A 19,130-nucleotide genomic window follows, 5' to 3' on the forward strand; every position below is an offset into this window, starting at 1 on the left:
TTTGATTTTAAGTTCAACATTCCTTGGTTTGTGTACTTGTAAAATGTAAACCTCTGAAACGAATGTTTCCAGCATAATATTTAGAATTTTATTTTCAATTGTAAGACTATCACTGACAATCCAACACTTAATGTGTAGAATTTTATTTTACCACCTTTAGATACTCCTCTGTTCTGGTGAATGGCAAGTGTGTGTTTTACTGTGAAAAGGGATGTACTGGCATCACATATTTGATTGAGAGCCTGTAAATATTGTAGCGAACCAATTTTTTTTATCCTAAAGTAAAACAATCACAAAATATGGAAGAAAATGTAAACACAATTGAACATCAATAAATTCAAAGATCATTAATTCAAAGACATTCTAAAAAGCAATACAACAGCCACCACTCCTTGAGTATTGTTACTGTTAACTGTGATATAACAAATGTGGTATATTGAAGATTTAGAAATGTATTTGCATAAGGAGAATCTTCATACAATTTTACAAGAAAATATTATACATTCTTTATTTTGATTATGTATTGAAACTGAAAACTATATTTTCATTTTCTAGGAATCTTATAAGAATGGATATGTTGAATTTTACACTACATATTTTTTTTTACATCTTTACCTAAAATACTTTACAACAATTCAATTGCGCATTTAAATCTTTATCTATAGGGATCCTCCTTATGCAGAAACATTTTTAATGTGAATAAAAGAGCTCATGAGCAAATAACAAAGTAAAATTAAAATCTGATAGAGGATTTGATCTCAAATGTTTTGTCTTTGGCATTTTGAATCAATTTATTGAGCTCAAACAATGTACATTTAATTTACAACAGACTTAGTCATGCACACATTTGTAAAGTGTATAAAGAAATACTAAAAAAAACAGCTGTTTTTGTCAATTTCTTTTTGCAAATTTACATTTTTAACTTATTTTTTTTTAACTTCCAAATATGGCTTTTAAGTTAAATTTTTTTTTTAAATTACTAAATTTGACTTTAATATTCATGTCTGTTATAATTTTTTGTACCTGTGCTTTGCAACATTTTTTCAAATTTTAAAAGTTATTCATTAATTGAAAATTATATTTTTCTGATTGATAATGGCAGGCATGTCCTCACTGGAAGTTATCTATTGCACATTGCTTTTTCTTAATCTTACCGTTTTGTTTTAGTTTTGCTTTTTTTGCTTTATAATTTCTAGCCTTGTTCTAAATAATTGATGTTTGAATTATGGAGAACACCAGCTCATTCTCTCAGGAAAATTTCCCCCTAAATTCTATGTTTATCTAGTGTCATCGTAAAATCTTGATATTAATGATATTGCACATACTGAAGTCATAGATCTTAAAATACTTAACACATTGATAGTTATAAATCAGATCTTTTTTTTAAGTGTGTAAATTTCATATTTTTGATTTAATATTATAAAATGAATATTTGACAATTTAATTTTAACTTAAACATGAGCAAAAAGAAATGAACAATCATTATTTATTACCATTTTGTTCTGGATATTTATGCTCTGAAATTATTTACAAGGCTTACAGTGATATGCAACATCTTTAGACTTTTGCCTTTCTACAATACCTCAACAGTTGTATAATTATTTTTATTATTGTTGGCATGTTTACAGAGGTAGTAATTCTCATCTATCTGTTGAATATTATCATTCATAGAATTAAAAAAAATACCTTGAAGCATTCAAAGGAACAAACATTCCACCATCACATGCTTCAAAAAAAAAAAAAGTTTTCGGCACATTATTTTGTCGCCAATGAAATCTTAAGCATTTAAACAATTCTTTGTTTTTTGCAATGACACAAAAGAACAAATGTCTTTCAAACAGAAGCCTGGCAAAATTCAACTTGCCCTGCAAACACACTGGGTAATGGCAGCCAACAAGTTGGCAATTGTTTTCTTATTCCTACTTCAATTGATGGCTGTCAGTGTTGTGTATATATTGTATCTAGCTTGGGTATGTAATATTGCTGTTCATTTAGCTTATCATAATCCTGTAGTATTGAAATACTTTTAAAAGCTGAGGAAAATTAGTTTGTAAACAGCTACTCCTGGAGAAATATTTTTTCATCCGTCAACGCCAACCTTGTCCATTCAAATTTATAGCTATTATATGTTTTTAATTATAATGATGGATTAAAAATAAGAATGTATGGTATGATTAAAAACAGCCACCTTTTTTAATATTGGTGAAGGATTAATTAATTTATCCAATAAGCTACTATTATGTTTAAAAGCTTTAGTTTCATTAATTTATAAAAGTTGTCTGAAATACACATTTTTCTGTTATAAAATATGTTATTTATCTCATCACATCTTTAGCTTGAGGCTTGTTTTTTTGTTGGGTTTTTTTTGGTCCAAAGTGCAATAACTCAGAATTTATAGGATTAGACATTATCTCCCTTAGGGATTTAAGCTCTACCCTACAAAAAGTCAAGGTTTTATTTTTTTGTTTTGTCTATCTTTTAAAAGAAAAAATATTTAGTTTAAAGAAATTTTGTGTGATTTAAGTCAAGCAAGCTAAAGATTAATAAAAAATATTTCTTATACTTCCTCAGTATTAGAGAATACCATTCATTTTTTAACAATGACAGCAAGGAATCCTTTTATTTAAAGCTAACCAAATAGTTTTAAAAGTCCTTTTTCCATTTTTAAATAATGCAATGTGATACTCAGCCTTTTTTATCCTAAGTCTAATTTTGCCATTGGTTAAGCTTCGGAATAGATCTGTGTTTAAAATCTACTTTTTTTCAATATGGTGCTTTGTGTAAATTTATAAAGTTTTAGTCATATTCTCAGATGCGAAAAACTTGAAAATTGTTACACTTACTGATTAGCAGCTTTGAGCTGTAAAGAATATTAACATTACTATACATTGGAAAATTGTGTTGCAACGCAAGAAACAGCATTAGATAGTAGTTACCTTACAGAGGAAGAAAGTTATTTAAAACTTCCTTTTGAAAATGTTTTCTAATGAAATTTGATCTTGTAATATGTTGTATAAATATTTATCTATATATATACATCAAATTATCAACTATTTTATTTGCAGTGGAAAACTACAAACTAATTTGTTACTAGGGTTATCATCAGAATGTTGATTAGTTCTAACTGTGATATTCATAAAGTCCACAATTTTGGAGTCATAAAGTGGTGCCTGGTTTAACAGAAATATAAAACATTTCCTGGATTGGAATGATTTTACTATTTTATATTTTTGTCTTTGTTAGATTGCCCTCAGATATTTTTTTTTGTATAAAAAAATAGTGTGATTTATATCTGTGTAAAACACTGTCTATATCCGCATGACAATAGTTTGTCCTAATGTAGTTATTGTTATAGTTTCAAGTTTTTGTGTACAGAGTCAACAACAACTGATTTAATACAATTATTTTAAGCAGATTTTTTATCCATGTCTCAATCATAATATATCACTAAAAGATAGATAAACTCCCTAAATGGATGTCAAAAACCTACTCACTTCCCCCCCCCCTTCCCTTCCTCTCTTCCCATCCCTATAGCCCTAATTCAGCACATCATACAATTCTTTAAGTTTAAGTCAAATATATTCTGTCTCATTTTTCAACTGCCTGCTCCATGTAGGATGTTGTAGCAAGTGGCAGAATTTTCCCTCTTCTTTCCCTTTTTACATCATTTTTGGACAACCCCTATAAATGTTTTTCTATTGTAAATATTCAAAATTTGGCATAAAAGTTAAACCAAAGATTAGAAATAGTCATAGTATTATTTAATGTAGTTAGTCTACTAGGGTTATTTTATAGTTCGTTTTTAGAGAGAAATAAAGTCTTAAATCTTGCCATGTAGTTAGGTAACATTGAATGTATTCACTCTAATGTATTTAGCTTTTTGTGTAATTAGGATCTAATGTTTTTGATTTTTAAGTGTACTTTTTAAAATTTTGCACTTTAAAATGTTTTTTTTTTTAATCGAATACTTTAACATAATCGGCATTAATTTGGTTTATTTTTTTAAAATATTTTTAAACTAAAGTGAATCTAAAAAAATTACTACATTTTTCACAAAACTTTAGTAACAAAATTTAAACTTTCAATTTATTTATTGTATAAATTTATATAAAACAATAAGATTGCTATAAATACATGCATTTTTTTAATATTCCAGATTTTTAGAACCTTATAAAATATTTAAATATTTTTTCATAACTTAATAAGTATAGTGTTACGAATTAACTTACATTATTAGTAAAAATGACATACTAATTAGCCCTTTTTTAAATTTTACTTATGTGTTTTTATTTATTTAGTCAGAGGAAATTTATAAAGCCTTATTTTTTTATTGTCTTTTCCAGTTACACATTGCATCATGTTCTCTTCCTCTTTAACCAGTTAAAAATTGTATCATGTTTACTCTCTAAATAGTTAAAAATTATATCATGTTCAAACTAAATATTCTCTCATGCTCTGTTACTCTCCAACCAGCTTTTGCCATTTATCACATTATCTTAGCAGCATGTGATGTATAAACCTCAGCACTCTTGCATAGTTTTATTATGAAATTAAATGAACAAATATATATCCAAAATATGTAGGCCTATAGTGTATAATATTTTTAAGCTTGATTGTTTAAAACCGTTTATGAAATTTTTTTTTTTTAGAAAACTGCATCATAGAAAAATTGTTTCAAGTTTCTTAAAAAAAATATTATTCGAATTATTTGTATGTAGAAATAGTTAAAAGTCGCCTAATTATTCAATAATTTCAAAACATTATTTAAAATGCGTTAATGTATTTATACAGTATAGACAAGAAGATTGACTTTTGTATAACAATCTTACACCCATTTTGAAATATCTAAAAATTTCTTCAGTTTTAAAATCTGTTTAATGCACTTTATTACACATAACACCTATCAGTTCTTTGGACATAATGCTATTTATACAACATTCCAGGTTTACTAAATCCTCACTATTACACTATCTGGATTTACTGAGCTCTTCTGTTTTAAGAGTTAATTCAACTCAAATATTAAATCATTTGAAATTCACACCTCTCATTTTTTATTAGCACTGTTTAGTAAATAAACATAAATTTTTCATGAAAGTCAATGTGTTGAATATAAGTAATAACTTTTGTTTAGGCACTGAAATACTAATGTATTGTATACTTATCTAAACATTTTTTCCTCTCTCTCTAAGCTCTTTACTTTTGTATTGTGATACATATTCTACATAGTTACGTGGTGGATTTCAGTGTTTAATATATTTTATCTGTGTTCATACAACTGGTGATGGTCTTATTAAACAATGTTGCTTACATATTATTTTTTTTACAGTTTAATGTATACTAAGTTCTGCATTTGTAAATTTTTTAGGCTACTTCCAGCTTACAAAGTTAAAGAGCAGACATTTATTTATAAAATTTAGAATAAATTTAAACTGGGGATATCAGTATTGATTGATGTTTACCTTCTAATGACAGTATAATACAGGTATATTAATAGTTTTGCGTAAGATTGAGCTAAATGCTTGGCACTGTCAGATGTTTTAAAAATTGGGGTTGGGGGGGGGGGGGAAGAGAAAGGGGTAAAGCTTCATTGTACATTAAGATAATTTATTTATAGCAGATATTGGTTTTATCATCAAATTTCTTATTACTATACTACTGCAGATGTAATATTATAATGCATTGTTATTTTTTTTAAAAGCAGTTTTAAATTGTTGGGGGTGGGGGCATTTAAGGAATTATGTTGTTCTTACCTGGTGATGATGCAATTAATTTCTTTTAAAAATGAGTTCTTTTTCCTTGTTATATTGATTTAATATCTACATTCTGGGAAACTATCAATTATCATAGCTGCACTGTCAAGTGTGCTATAGCTGCAGCATAGAGCGTGCAATAGCTGCACTGTCAGATGAGCTGCACCATCTAGTGTGCTATAGCTGCACTATCAAGCGTAGTATAGCTGCACCAACTAGTGTGCTATAGCTGCACCATTCAGTGTGCTATAGCTGCACCAACTAGTGTGCTATAGCTGCACCATCTAGTGTGCTATTGCTGCACTATCAAGTGTAGTATAGCTGCACCATCAAGTGTGCTATAGCTGCACCATCAAGCGTAGTATAGCTCCACCAACAAGTGTGCTATAGCTGCACCATCAAGTGCGCTATAGCTGCACCAACTAATGTGCTATAGCTGCACCAACTAGTGTGCTATAGCTGCACCATCTAGTGTGCTATAGCTGCACCAACTAATGTGCTATAGCTGCACCAACTAGTGTGCTATAGCTGCACCATCTAGTGTGCTATAGCTACACCAACTAGTGTGCTATAGCTGCACCATCTAGTGTGCTATAGCTGCACCAACTAATGTGCTATAGCTGCACCAACTAGTGTGCTATAGCTGCCCCATCTAATGTGCTATAGCTGCACCAACTAGTGTGCTATAGCTCCACCAACTAGTGTGCTATAGCTGCACCATCCAGTGTGCTATAGCTGCACCATCCAGTGTGCTATAGCTGCACCATCTAGTGTGCTATAGCTGCACCATCTAGTGTGCTATAGCTGCACTGTCAAGTGTTATAAAGCTGCACATATCTTGACATTTTTAGCTGATAAATATTTCACTCTCTATCACAGTCAATCATTGACTTATTTATTGCAAGTTTATAGATGTCAATAAAATGTCAAAATTAATGTTGCCATAAAATATGTTTCTGTTACTAAATTCTGATTTTATCATATGTGATGCTAAAGTTTACAACTTTTGCCTATAGAACACTCAACTGTTTGGACTAAATGTCTTATAAATTTTGTGTTTGTTTTTGTGATGTAAGTCATAAAATGACACACAAACTGGTCAACTTTTTTTTTCAATGTATCAAACATGTTTATACATCTTTAGAGTAGAGATGGAAAATTTAGCATTAAGAAATTGTATTTTGTTATCGATGAATATTTTATCTGATACACAAGTTTAATATAAGAAAACAGTTTTGTCGACATTTTTACTTCTTTTGTCTGGTCCATCTAAAATAGCTTAGGCTTAAGGAACCAAACTGTCAACATCTTGATCAATTCTAAGGTGTAAAGTTTTTTTTTATTGTTTTTTTTTTGCAAGAAATTATTTCTTTTAGAATAATAATACATCTAAATTAAAGTTAAATTTTATTTTAAAAATAAACTAATTTTTTTTTCTCTAAATGTTTATGAATGTTTTGTGATTATATTTCTTTTTATATATCTGGTGTATTATTTAGGTAATCATAGTTTTATTGTAGCTCAAACCTGCTAATTAGTCTAAATCGTGAACAAATAGATACATCCACTTAAAATGTAACATTTTAAATACATAAAAACATTTTACATTAGTTAAATTATGGGTTGAAATTAATGTTTTTATGGAGGGAAACGAAGTAAGAACATTTTAAATACATAAAAACATTTTACATTAGTTAAATTATGGGTTGAAATTGTTTTTATGGAGGGAAACGAAGTAAGAAAGGCAACTCAATGATAAAATAGTGGGGTTGTCTACCTTACATTTTTGGTACAGAATCACTTAGTGTCTCATGATTATGAAAATCAATTAATTAAATTGTACAGAACAATATAAGTGTCAGTAGTATTGAAAATAATGAAAATTAAATTAACTACATCATGTTTATTGAATGCAATTGTACAAAATGTTATAAAGACTAAACAAATCAAGGTCTACATTTAGTACACGAGCACAGCTTAACCCAGCTGTTTGTTCATAGCCTAGAGGTTACAGAAGATTATGTTGATTGTGAAGTTCATCTTCCTTGATTCCTAGATAACTGTCAAGTCTATTAAGTGTTTAAATAAAGACAAGCATTGATTTTAAACTGGCGTTCTTGTTTGTTTACATTATTAGCTGATCGTGTCTTCATTATACTGAAAAATGTATACTACTATTTATATGAGTCGAGTCCACCACTGTAATTAGTTAATGTTTTCCACAAGAGATGGATAGGTGATTAGTATGGTATCGTTTTGTTTTTAAATAAAATCTGACTGAAGACATCGTAGTTTATTTACGCAGTGAAAAACTTGATTTTAGTTTGCCATTTTTCCTCAGAAAATAATAAGTTACTGTATTTTGATGGAAGGCAATGACGATTTGCGAACTTGATTTGGTTGTATCATGAAGTCAGCTTTGTTGTATCGTGGTTTGTGCATCTTTGAAACACGACTTGCTTTCTGCTGATATGAAAAGATACATTTATAATACTAGTAAGCTTTTATCCCAGTATATTTAGATACTCAACATTATGTCCTCGAAAAACTAAGACTGAACAATCAATTTACTGTTATGCATACGCAGCAAAAATGATTTAATTGCTTTAAACTGCTCAAAGCTAATAGAGCTAAACCTTTGATCTTATACCAAAAATAATTGATTATTCTTAGTAAGGCTAAGTGCCTAATCTAAAATCAAAGCTAATTTGGTCATTACAAAGCTAGGTTCTGGATCTGATAGTTAGGCACATCAAAACTAAGTGCTTGATCTCATAACAAAGCTGATTAAGTCGCAGCCAAGCTAACAAAGTTTGATACTTGATCTGATCGTAAAGGTACTTAAGGCACATTAAAGCTTAGATCTGATCAAACATTCAGGCCGAGTTAAGTCCCCTAACTCACCAACTTGTATAGAAGAATTGTGCTAGCAGGCTTGATGGCAGCTGACTGCTCGTCTTTATAGTAGTCTGCGGGGTTCATGTCTTTACTGGGTGCTCCACCCCTGACTATCGTGTAGCTGGTAGATAAAACATACGTTCAACAGTTCCATAACTGACATACTTCAAGGGAACAAGATACGCCAGGCTTTATACGATCTTTAATTCTGTAAGATATCTTCACGCTTCGGCTCTGTGATGGGTACAGAGTTTCTTCCAGCTATAGCCCCCCCCCCCCCCCCCGAAGAAAGCTTAAACCCCCCCCCCCCCCCCCCCTCCCCAACGAAATGGAATTTATATACTTTATATACTTTTAACGGTGTCCACCGTCCACCCCCCGAAAATTTGAGTCCGCCCCCCCCCCATAAATTTTCAAGTGCCACCCCCCCCCCCCCCGGATGAGTGGCCCAACCCCCAGGAGCCGTAACCAACCCCACAAACGGACCTTTTGTTTGTAAGCAGTCAGTATTTATATGAGAGTATTTATCCCTAAAGCTCTGCGAGTGAAAGGATAAATTTTAACTAGAATGACCAATCCGTTCATTCTAGTCGAAAAATATTTATCAGCCGAACTATAACAAATGTCATTACGTCATTTTGTTACCGGAAAACGATTTCATCAGCCGAACGATTTAAAAAAGTATTACGTCATCACGGTACTCACTGAAAAACGACGTCACCAACTGAAGAGCTTGGAGCCTTCCAAGAAAACGTTAAGCCGGCCTTGACCGAGTTGTCTGTGTGGGTGATTCCATTGCCGGTCTGAAAGATAGAAGAACTCTTCAACCGCGGCACTAAACATTTGTTGCTAGGTCGAATTGGGTATTATGGACAGAGGCGTAGCAGCGGGGGGGGGGGGGGGGGGGGGGGTTACATATGTCCCCGGGCGCCGACCCTAGGAGCGCCAAAATAAGCTCATTTTAGCTCCTATTCTGAATTATAAATATAAAACATATGGGGGGGGGGGCGCCAAATTGAAAGTTTGTCACCGGGCGCTGGGAGGGGGTCGCTACGCCTCTGATTATGGGTCGGCGTGGTCGGATCTTAGCGCGCTAGACGGCTAATATGAAAGTTCGGAGTCTGTAGGACGACTCTGAGTGCATTCAGTTCTGATGACTTTATGTGATGTAAAGGCATTGGGCTTAAAACTGATTATACAATCCCTCTAAATAGCCTACCAAGAGAACATCATCTATTGTATTGACCCTCAGGTCTGAAAGTGTACCACAGGTAGGCTAATTTAACAACTGGTTTCTGCAGCGGTCTTCAAAAGATTTGACTTCCACCACCTCCCCTTCTCATCATAAGGTGTCACATTCTGATTACAAGAAACCTATGCCTTCTCCCATCAGTTGTAACTTTGTAAGCATATTTATATAAATGGAAGCTGCCTTTCTGAAACAAGTGGAACCTACATGAATCTAAGCTTATATAAGAATAAGGCATTATAACACGCGGAAGCGCAAACACAATTGTATACAACCAATTAGTAACAACCAATTAGTCCTATATTTTACTACCCCTTCCCCGACAGCCTCTAAGGTATTGCCCGGTTTGTTTAAGATGAAAGATTTAAAAAAAAAAAAAAAAACACCCAGGCGTATGTAAAACAATCACCAAAATGAACGAAACAAACTGTGTTACCGTGCTGTTTAGACAAATGAGTTGGCTGTCGGAGGTTGGGTTAATGAAGTAGCCTATAGGATCTGTTGAGCTGCCATCTGACTTCCTACCGACAATCAGGAAACCTTTGAACTTTGAACCTTGCAACTGGACTAGAAATAGAAGGAACACATTATCTTACAGCGTGAAAAAAAAACAAAGTTTTATTTATAAAATAACCTTTAAAAAAATCTTGTATATTATGCTCAAAGCTTTGATCCATGATCTGTTTATGTAAACCATCCTATAAATCGCATTATCATGTAGGATTAAGTGTAGACTTAAGTTTTAATAACATTTTTTACAAATTGTAAAAAGCGATCTAAGATTATTTGGCAGCTGTTTACTTTACGTAGGCCCAGGGGCGTAGCGAGGGGGGGGGGGGTGCGGACCGCACCGGGTGACACCATTTAGGGGGGTGACACCAAGGCAAAAAATAGCAAAATATATAGAGAAAAACTTGAGGGGGGTGCAAATCGAAAACTTGAGGGGGGGGGGGTGCAAATCGAAAGTTTGAAAGTTTGTCCCAGGGAAGGGTCGCTACGCCTCTGGGGGGGGGGGGGGTTGACACCATTAAGTGCCGCACCGGGTGACACCCGACCTCGCTACGCCACTGCGTAGGCCTACTATATTGCAGAATTTCTTCCTGGTATATCTTCTACCAATGTTCGTCCCACCGAAAAATGTAATCCGCCCCCCCCCCCCAAACAAAATCCACCCCCCCCCCCCCTCGAGACAAAAGTCTGGAAGAGACACTACTTTATTGTCCATGCATTACTAAGTTTTGATTGGCTTTATGATTTAATGAATAATAAAACTGCATGATTTGGCATACCTGTTATAATTTTATTTAGCTTAATTTAACCTACCTGTAATGACTTGATTGGGTTGGTATGTTGATGACGAAAATGTGAGCGCATAGGGGGCGTTGCCTGTGGCGGTTGATGGGCCGTGTGAGACTGGGTCTAGCGTGGAGCAGGCATCATCTGGCGCCCCAGACGGGTAGGCGGCGGCAGTAGCTATCAGCACAGCCAAGGTTAGGAGAACAGCCATAACTTTTTTTTTTCTGTCAGATCCCAAATACTTCATAATATCAAATATAATACCACTACATCAAATTTAAATATTTTCAAAACATATTAATAAGAAAAAAAAAAAAAAAAATTAAAAAAAAAAATTAAAAAAAAAATAAAATTCGGAAGATAAGCAATGCAAATTCCAGTTTTGTATTGTGTTTGCAAAAACTATTAGCTCAATCTAACACAATTGTAATTTTTAACCCACCTCTTCTTAATGATTTTGAAATTCGGTTTAGTTTACATTTTGGCTATGATATTATACCGTGGACATAAATGTTCCGAACAGGTTTAATATAATATCTTAATAAAATATTAATCAATACCTGATAGATTTTTAAAAATACACGTCCTTTTCTATAGGCCTACTCAGTAAATGAAATAATTAATTAATAGGCTTAAAACAGAATTCAGTGCTCGATGAAAAAATATGACAGTTAATTTGGACAATTTTCGCAAGATAGAATCTCAAAAAGATTTTCGTTGTGTGTTGTTAAATCTGGCAGTACAAATTAAATATAGTCTGATATCAGCACTGATGGCCAGATAAAGCTAAAGATAACCAAAACGTTTGTGAGGCCAAAACACGAGCTCATGAGTGAAGTTTCATCACTTGCTTACTCATGCAAACTAAGTTGAGATTTAAGTGCAGGTTTACTGCAAAACGTTTAAACTATATTTAGGTGATCCCATGTCAATATAAATAACATCCATTGTTTCGTGTGATTTTTAGTGCTCATTAAAATATTAGAACCTCTGGGAAAGTGTGTTTTTGGGTCGAGTTTGCGTGATTGTTTATATATAGCATATTTCTGTTGGTTAGAGTTTATGTTTGCCTGTGAAATAGTTTAACAAGATGAAGGCGATACGTGCTGGGAGGGGGGGGGGGGCTGTGGATTGACATGGACTGTGGATGATACAACGTGCACACTATTGCTGTCAGATCAAGGAACAGATCAACTCGTACGGAACTGTCACAAACCTTAGGTAGGGATAGAGGCGGGGGGACCCGTTCTGGCGCCCGGTGTGAACTATTGCGCCATTTATTAATAGATATTTACTTTGGCTAAATGCGACCCCCCGCCCCCCCCCCCCCACCCCGGACTTCCAAATTTGGAGGGAGCTTCTTATCAGTCTCTGTCCCTTCATTTGGCTAAGACTCTGGGTAGGGACGGGTTACATTTGAAAGGGGCCAATGGTTGAAATTATTCGGGCCAATATAAATATACAAATCATCGTAAGTAGGTTATTGATAATCATGCCATTATGCTAGCAATCTGTAGCGAACTTTGGACTCGGTCAGAGGTTAATTAAGTGCATGCACTATAATTGCAATCAGCAGAGACCAACGCCCCGCTTGTTATAGTTTGTACACTCGTGCTATAATGATGTTGGAGTATCGAGAGTCGTATCTTTTGTTTTCTTCGGATAAAAAATACAAAATATCGATACTGTTTGTTATCAAGTGAAGACAACTTGTGACTAGATTGTTGTCATGTGAGATACATTATGGGATGTTTCACAACAAACAACATTAACCACAAATTATCACTCATCAAACTCAGCATAAGTGTTGTTTTTAATTGTATTTTATTCATATAATTATAGTTAACTTGAGTAGGCCTATAGGCTGAACACACAAACCAATGTGACCTAATGTTACCTATTAAATTATTAAGATTTCAAAACCTAAAGATTTACTTTCTTTAGTCTTATTTAAAAATTTAGTATGGTTACACATAGTCTTTTGAAGTCTATTTCCAGTAAAGCAGACGATCTCTTTTTTGAGAGGACATTTTGATACACACAAAAAATAACAATATTTACGCAACATTTCATGACATCACTGTTTATTGTACACTTATGAATCCGGAAATGAAAATCACATGGGTGGAGTATCCTCGGTATATCATACGTTCTACAATCTAGGCCTAGTAATGCCCAACAAGAGAATTATGACAAAAACAGAAATATTTGTCGAATTATTTACACCAAAAAGCCGGCTGATTTAAGATCTTATACGTGACCATGTAAAATAGGTTTGTAAAACTGCCTTAATCGAAGATATAGCTGAAATAATATCTAGACACTAGTAGGGCCTATATCGCTATAAAAATAAGTATTCACTCTTAAATCAGTTCTTGGTATTGATCGTTATAAGCTTGGCGATCTATTTTTTTTTTGACAATTACAATAATGTCGACAAACGAAGTAAAAACCCTATCGAGAAATCCACTGACACCGTGGCAAAGACTTGTAGAAATTAATTTAGATTCTATGACTTCTGACAAAAAGACGAAAAACTTTTTTCATGCTGGAAACACTCGCCGTTTTACTGAGGAAAAAATTAATTTCTTAAAAGATAAAGCGAAAGCATTAGAAGATGATCTGAATGCCACGAAATACAAATCTGCTTTAGAAGTTACTTTAAAAACCAATGTAGCAATTAGTAAGGAACACTTAGAAATCCCAAAGACATCTAGCAAAAATAAATATGTTTTTGTAAATGATAACAAGCCTAAATATCTGAGTGATATAACAACAATTAATGTTAAAGAAGATGCGGTTTTCAAAAAGTTAGAAAGCAGAAACGAGATAAAATGCGAAAATTTAAAGAAGATGGATACAATCTCAGCTAAGCAACAGGAGAGACGAGACACAACACAGTTAAGTGACGTTTTACGCGACACACCTGGCACAGAGCAACGTGTGTTGTACGGCGATAGCACACACACAGCTTATACTACACATCAAAACTATGCATCTATACAAGAGGTGTGTCAAGAGAAATCTAGTGGCAGATCTGACATGACTTTTGATTTTGTTACCATGGCCTCAGCAGCCAAATCTGCCCCTAGTGGACGCCATGATATATTTCCTACAGAACATTTCACTGAACAAATACACGCATCCAACATGGACGACAGCGGGGTCGTCACCCACACAGACTGGACACAAAACGGTGAGCATGACATGGATACCGATGGTGATGGTGAGTTCTACACAGACATGACACAAAATGGCGAGCATATCCTGTCTACAGATATTGATGGTGATGGTGAGTTCAAGCGAGACATGACACAAAACAGTGAGCATGGCCTGACTACAGGTATTGATGGTGATGGTGAGTTCAAGCGAGACATGACACAAAACGGTGAGCATGGCCTGGCTACAGATATTGATGGTGAGTTCTACACAGACTGGACACAAAATAGTGAGCATGGCCTTGCTACAGATATTGATGGTGATGGTGAGTTCTACACAGACATGACACACAATGGTGAGCATGGCCTGACTACAGGTATTGATGGTGATGGTGAGTTCTACACAGACAGCTTCAGCTTGCAGCAAGATGATGAGTCCAGTGACGGGGATCAGTCAAAAGGTACAGGAGAGTCCACAACACAACACAGTGATGTGTATCAACAACAGAGCGGACAGCTGGGCCAGGTGACTAAAGACGAACACAGACACACAGAGGGCGAACAGAGCCAGGCTAGATGTGCAGACCATCACCCAGAACAACGCCGTCAACATGGTCTACCCTGCCTTCTTGTAGAACGAGAGATTGTTGTTGATGAAGATTATGTTTCGGAAAAAATACATTCAAATATTGTAGAAACTAATCAGGATTCAACCCAAACTTCTACAACAAACTGGTATATAACTGATGTAACTAAAAGTAATAAAACAGATCAAGATGTGGACACAAAAACAATGAAAAACAAAAATTCGAAACAAAATATTGATGGAAGTATGACTGGTGATGGAAACAGGGATGAAATTATAATTGGCACAGAACATGATACTAGATGTAACAATACAGATGAAGTTGAGAAAGTTGTCTTGTACAGCCCAGACAGAAACAAACTGACGTTGTTGTCATCGTGCCTACAAGCCAACCCCCAGCAGGCAATGATACACGTGTCATCTACTTCTATAGATGACTCGAATACACAACATTCCTATAGTCATGGAGACAACCGTGACAGGAAACAGCTGACCCGAGATAGATTGTCAGATTGGAAACATTTGTTTGACGTCAATGTAGAATCTATGTTTTCCAACTCACAGAAAACAGCATCTTATTTCAGACCACACACAAAATGGGACAACTTAAAGCCTAATAAAAATTCGAACAAACAAAGGCAGGATGCGGAAGAAACTGCGCATTCATCTCTATACAAATCACGCGAAAGTAGTTCTGAAAATGCTGCAATGGATTTGAGAATTGTATCAGATGATCAACTTGCAGATACAGATATTGATTTCTTTGTTGAAAATAGCTTTAGTCAACAACATATTACAGACTCGCAACTAAGATATGAGACTATCAAACGTAATCCAACTAATTCTCATAGAACAATGGAATCTGCTATGGATGATGGCTATGATACAACCAGTGATAAAACATTGAACACCAACGACTTAGTTAACTGTGATAAACCTCATAAGGGAAAGTCCAATCTTCTAATACAGGAGTCTGTTGTAAGCACAGAAATGTGTGATGACAGAGTTTTTGAAACTTCAAGGGCGACAAGCGACCTTATAAGGGCAGCAGACAAATGTGAAACCCTTCATGTGAGCGGTGCATTTAATTGTAACAAGCAAATATATGACATGAACAGGGCCATAAGCGATGAACAATCTCTGCCCAGTGACATATTGAAAGGCCCAGCTTTTGTTCTGTCACAAAATTCTAGCTTTACTGAAACAGAAAGTGAAGACTCAACGGAACATACAGACGATTTCAGCCAAAGCGAAATTGAAAGTGGCCAGATAAACGGTAGCTCGTGTGACCAAACATTGGATGAAGACTTTTACACAGAAGAACCCGACTCAGTTGATGTGTGCGGAAATTTAGAGACAAGTTCAGTGTTGAATATGTCCGTGTTGTCCCCTCAGTTAGAGCTAGACGAAATGGCACTTAGTTTAAATATCGTGGATTATCTGAATAAGATGAGTTATTCAATGTATTTGGCTGATTGCGTTATAGAGACACAATCCAAACAATCAAATATCAGTCACGTGACAGTACCCACACACTCAATTAGGAGTCACGTGACACCACCCACACACTCAAATATCAGTCACATGACAGTACATACACAACAACAAGATACTGAGCTTGCACCTGCTGCGAATTCTGAAAACCAGATCCCAATCAAAGTAACGAAGGGATCTGGGAGTGCTGGACTTGTTTATGGATCCCTGGATGAGCAAGTTACTGATCACGTGACTAGAGACACTACGTATCCTTACAGTGCTAGTGCAGCAGATGTATCAGAACCCAGAGTAGGGTCAAGTCAGTCTGGCCACATCTCCACCCCTCGCGGTGCTGACCCAGAACAGCAGCATAACCCCAACACTACACAAACCCCGTACACCACGACAGCAGCGGGGCCATTTACCGTGTGGGGTACAGCACTATCTATGGGAAATTCTAGCAAGCCTGAATGTTCGTTCAAGCAATTAACAAGGAACAAATTATCTGAGTGGAAACATCTCGTTGACGTCAATATTGATTCAATGATTGGTAAACGATCGAACCCCAATAAAACCATACTTTCAAACAATTTTAAAACAGTATCTGTAGAAAGAAAACAAAACTGTAATGATGAATATTCTATACATCTAAAAACGAATAAAAGTGGAAATTCGTCTGTCGATATTTCTGTCTTACAAAAGCAAGGCCAGTTGTCAAAAGGTCATAGGGCACAATGTGAGACACCTGATCAGAAAATCTACACTGATGCCCAATGTGCGTCTAGTCGTGCCAAACAAGTAATCGATATCAGTGTTAACAAGTATTCATACCTAGATGGTAAGGATGAAGCTGGTTATTCAGTTCACGAGGATCAATCTAATAGTTTCTACCATTCTGCATCACGTGATGCATGTTTATTTTTAGAAACAGATGTAAACAAAGTTGACGAGACGACGGATTTACCAAATGATTTAACCTCCCTAGATGATGAACTCAACCGCACTACTGGTATAGAGCGCAGGGTACCAGAAACTGATTCGTCACACGCAGGTTTCAACATTTCAGAGCAAGCTTTTGGTTGTAGTGTTCAGCTGCAAGATGGGATTGAATCGCAAGGTGGGGATGACACGGGAAATGACACTCTGTCTGACACATCAAGTGTCACTTCTGTCACTGACAGATGCATCAACGTAAGTGAGACTGAAGGACACAAATGTGATACACTGTACAATAATACAAGTATGGCGGACTTAGACACGGTTAGTGATGACATGTATCTAGTTAAAGACGGTATTACGGGGAACATGTTGACAAACTTAGACCTGCAAGGGTTAATGGAGGACACACGCATAGAGCTGAATGGGGGGTTTGGTGGTGAAGACAAGAAAGATAACGCAGTTAATAATGAATTGGATGAGACCAGCTTTTACGATGACCATAACCAGTTGGATGCGGATACAGAGATCATCAAAACAAATCCTGACAAACCATGTGATATTTATGCAAATCCTGACAAACCATGTGATATTTACAGTATTGAACAAGATCAGTCAGTAGTATATCCAGAGTGTGATCAAAGTATTGATTTGTACTGGAATATTGACGGTAATTTGAAACATTCTATCCAAAGAGACTATCAGAATGCTGAAGGCGTTCTGTCAGGCCGTGCTATAAATAGCATGACTGTGGATGGTCTAAACACCGGAAGAACAAGCAGCGACTCTTGCACATTCTCAAACTCAGTTGATGATCAACAAGTCACAGATGATTTAAACAACGGTCTAAAGAATAACGTCTGCAACTTAAGTTCTACATATGTTGCAAGAGTAGAAGACATACAGAAATATCAACCCAATACATTTCAATTGCCGACTGCTCAACTTGAATCTACACTTGAATCTTTACTTTCTATTTATAAATTGTCCAAAGCGGATAACTCAAACATGTCAGAGAAGCAACTAAAACATCTGACAAGAAATCGTCAGACAGAGTGGAAACATTTAGTCGACGTGAACCTAGAGTCAATGAATGGTAGTAGACAAAATTTCAATCAAACGATGATGATCAACAGGACAAACAGTTACAAAATTAACAAAATAAAACAATTAAACGAGAACAGTGACAGCCTTTGTCAAGACAACACATTATTCAAACAAATAAACGCAATCAAACAGTTCAGTAGAACGGCTCATGTTATCACGGATGAGTTTTCAGATCAAGTTAACATAGAAGGAACTCGAGAGTCGCTAACTGAGAGAAACCCATCCGATTCAACAGATTTCAGAACACATGAAATGAAAGATGAGTCTGGTATAGGTGACTGTTTGCAATCTACGACAACTGAGTCAGGTATAGGTGACTGTCTACAAACTACGACAACTGAGTCAGGTATAGGTGACTGTTTGCAAACTACGACAACTGAGTCTGGTATAGGTGACTGTCTGCAGACTACGACAACTGAGTCAGGTATAGATGGCTGCTTTAACAACACCAATGATGAAACAATGACAACAAACGACATCACCAACTACACTATGACTTCGTTGTTCAGTGCTAGTAAAGAGAAGGCTAGTCTTCTAACACAGAAGCCACTTGAAAATACAAAGCTTGTTGAGGCGGGGGTTCCAGGAACACTAAAGTCGATACACAGCCTAAATGTGTTAGATAGCGAGGCCATTACACGTCAACTCAACACACCCATTCCCAAAAGTTTCAG

The 19,130-nt window shown here is 35.3% G+C and overlaps 2 protein-coding genes across 3 annotated transcripts in view; one reads left to right on the top strand and one right to left on the bottom strand.

Moving 5' to 3' along the window:
- The first annotated feature begins 5,013 nt into the window (after nucleotides 1–5,013).
- Nucleotides 5,014–19,130, top strand: part of LOC131935931 (protein SERAC1) — a 37,696-nt gene continuing 23,579 nt past the window's right edge. The window contains exon 1 of the mRNA XM_059292675.1: nucleotides 5,014–5,024. The gene's annotated coding sequence lies outside the window, so the exon portion shown is untranslated. The remainder of the gene's footprint in view (nucleotides 5,025–19,130) is intronic.
- On the bottom strand, nucleotides 7,634–11,414 carry LOC131935992 (putative ferric-chelate reductase 1). 2 transcript variants are annotated; one of them, XM_059292775.1, is made up of 5 exons: nucleotides 11,221–11,414; nucleotides 10,334–10,464; nucleotides 9,354–9,451; nucleotides 8,655–8,769; nucleotides 7,634–8,213 (listed from the first exon to the last, which is right to left on the bottom strand). In XM_059292775.1, exons 1-5 carry the CDS (start codon nucleotides 11,402–11,404, stop codon nucleotides 8,103–8,105), a joined length of 639 nt encoding a protein of 212 aa, XP_059148758.1. In that variant the 5' UTR covers nucleotides 11,405–11,414; the 3' UTR covers nucleotides 7,634–8,102. The 2 variants fall into 2 exon arrangements, with proteins under 2 accessions (XP_059148758.1, XP_059148757.1); XM_059292774.1 differs by having other exon boundaries at nucleotides 7,634–8,216.

This window comes from Physella acuta, unplaced genomic scaffold (assembly GCF_028476545.2).
Source record: "Physella acuta isolate Inbredline_101_S28 unplaced genomic scaffold, ASM2847654v3 ptg000164l, whole genome shotgun sequence".
Taxonomy (NCBI): domain Eukaryota; kingdom Metazoa; phylum Mollusca; class Gastropoda; family Physidae; genus Physella; species Physella acuta.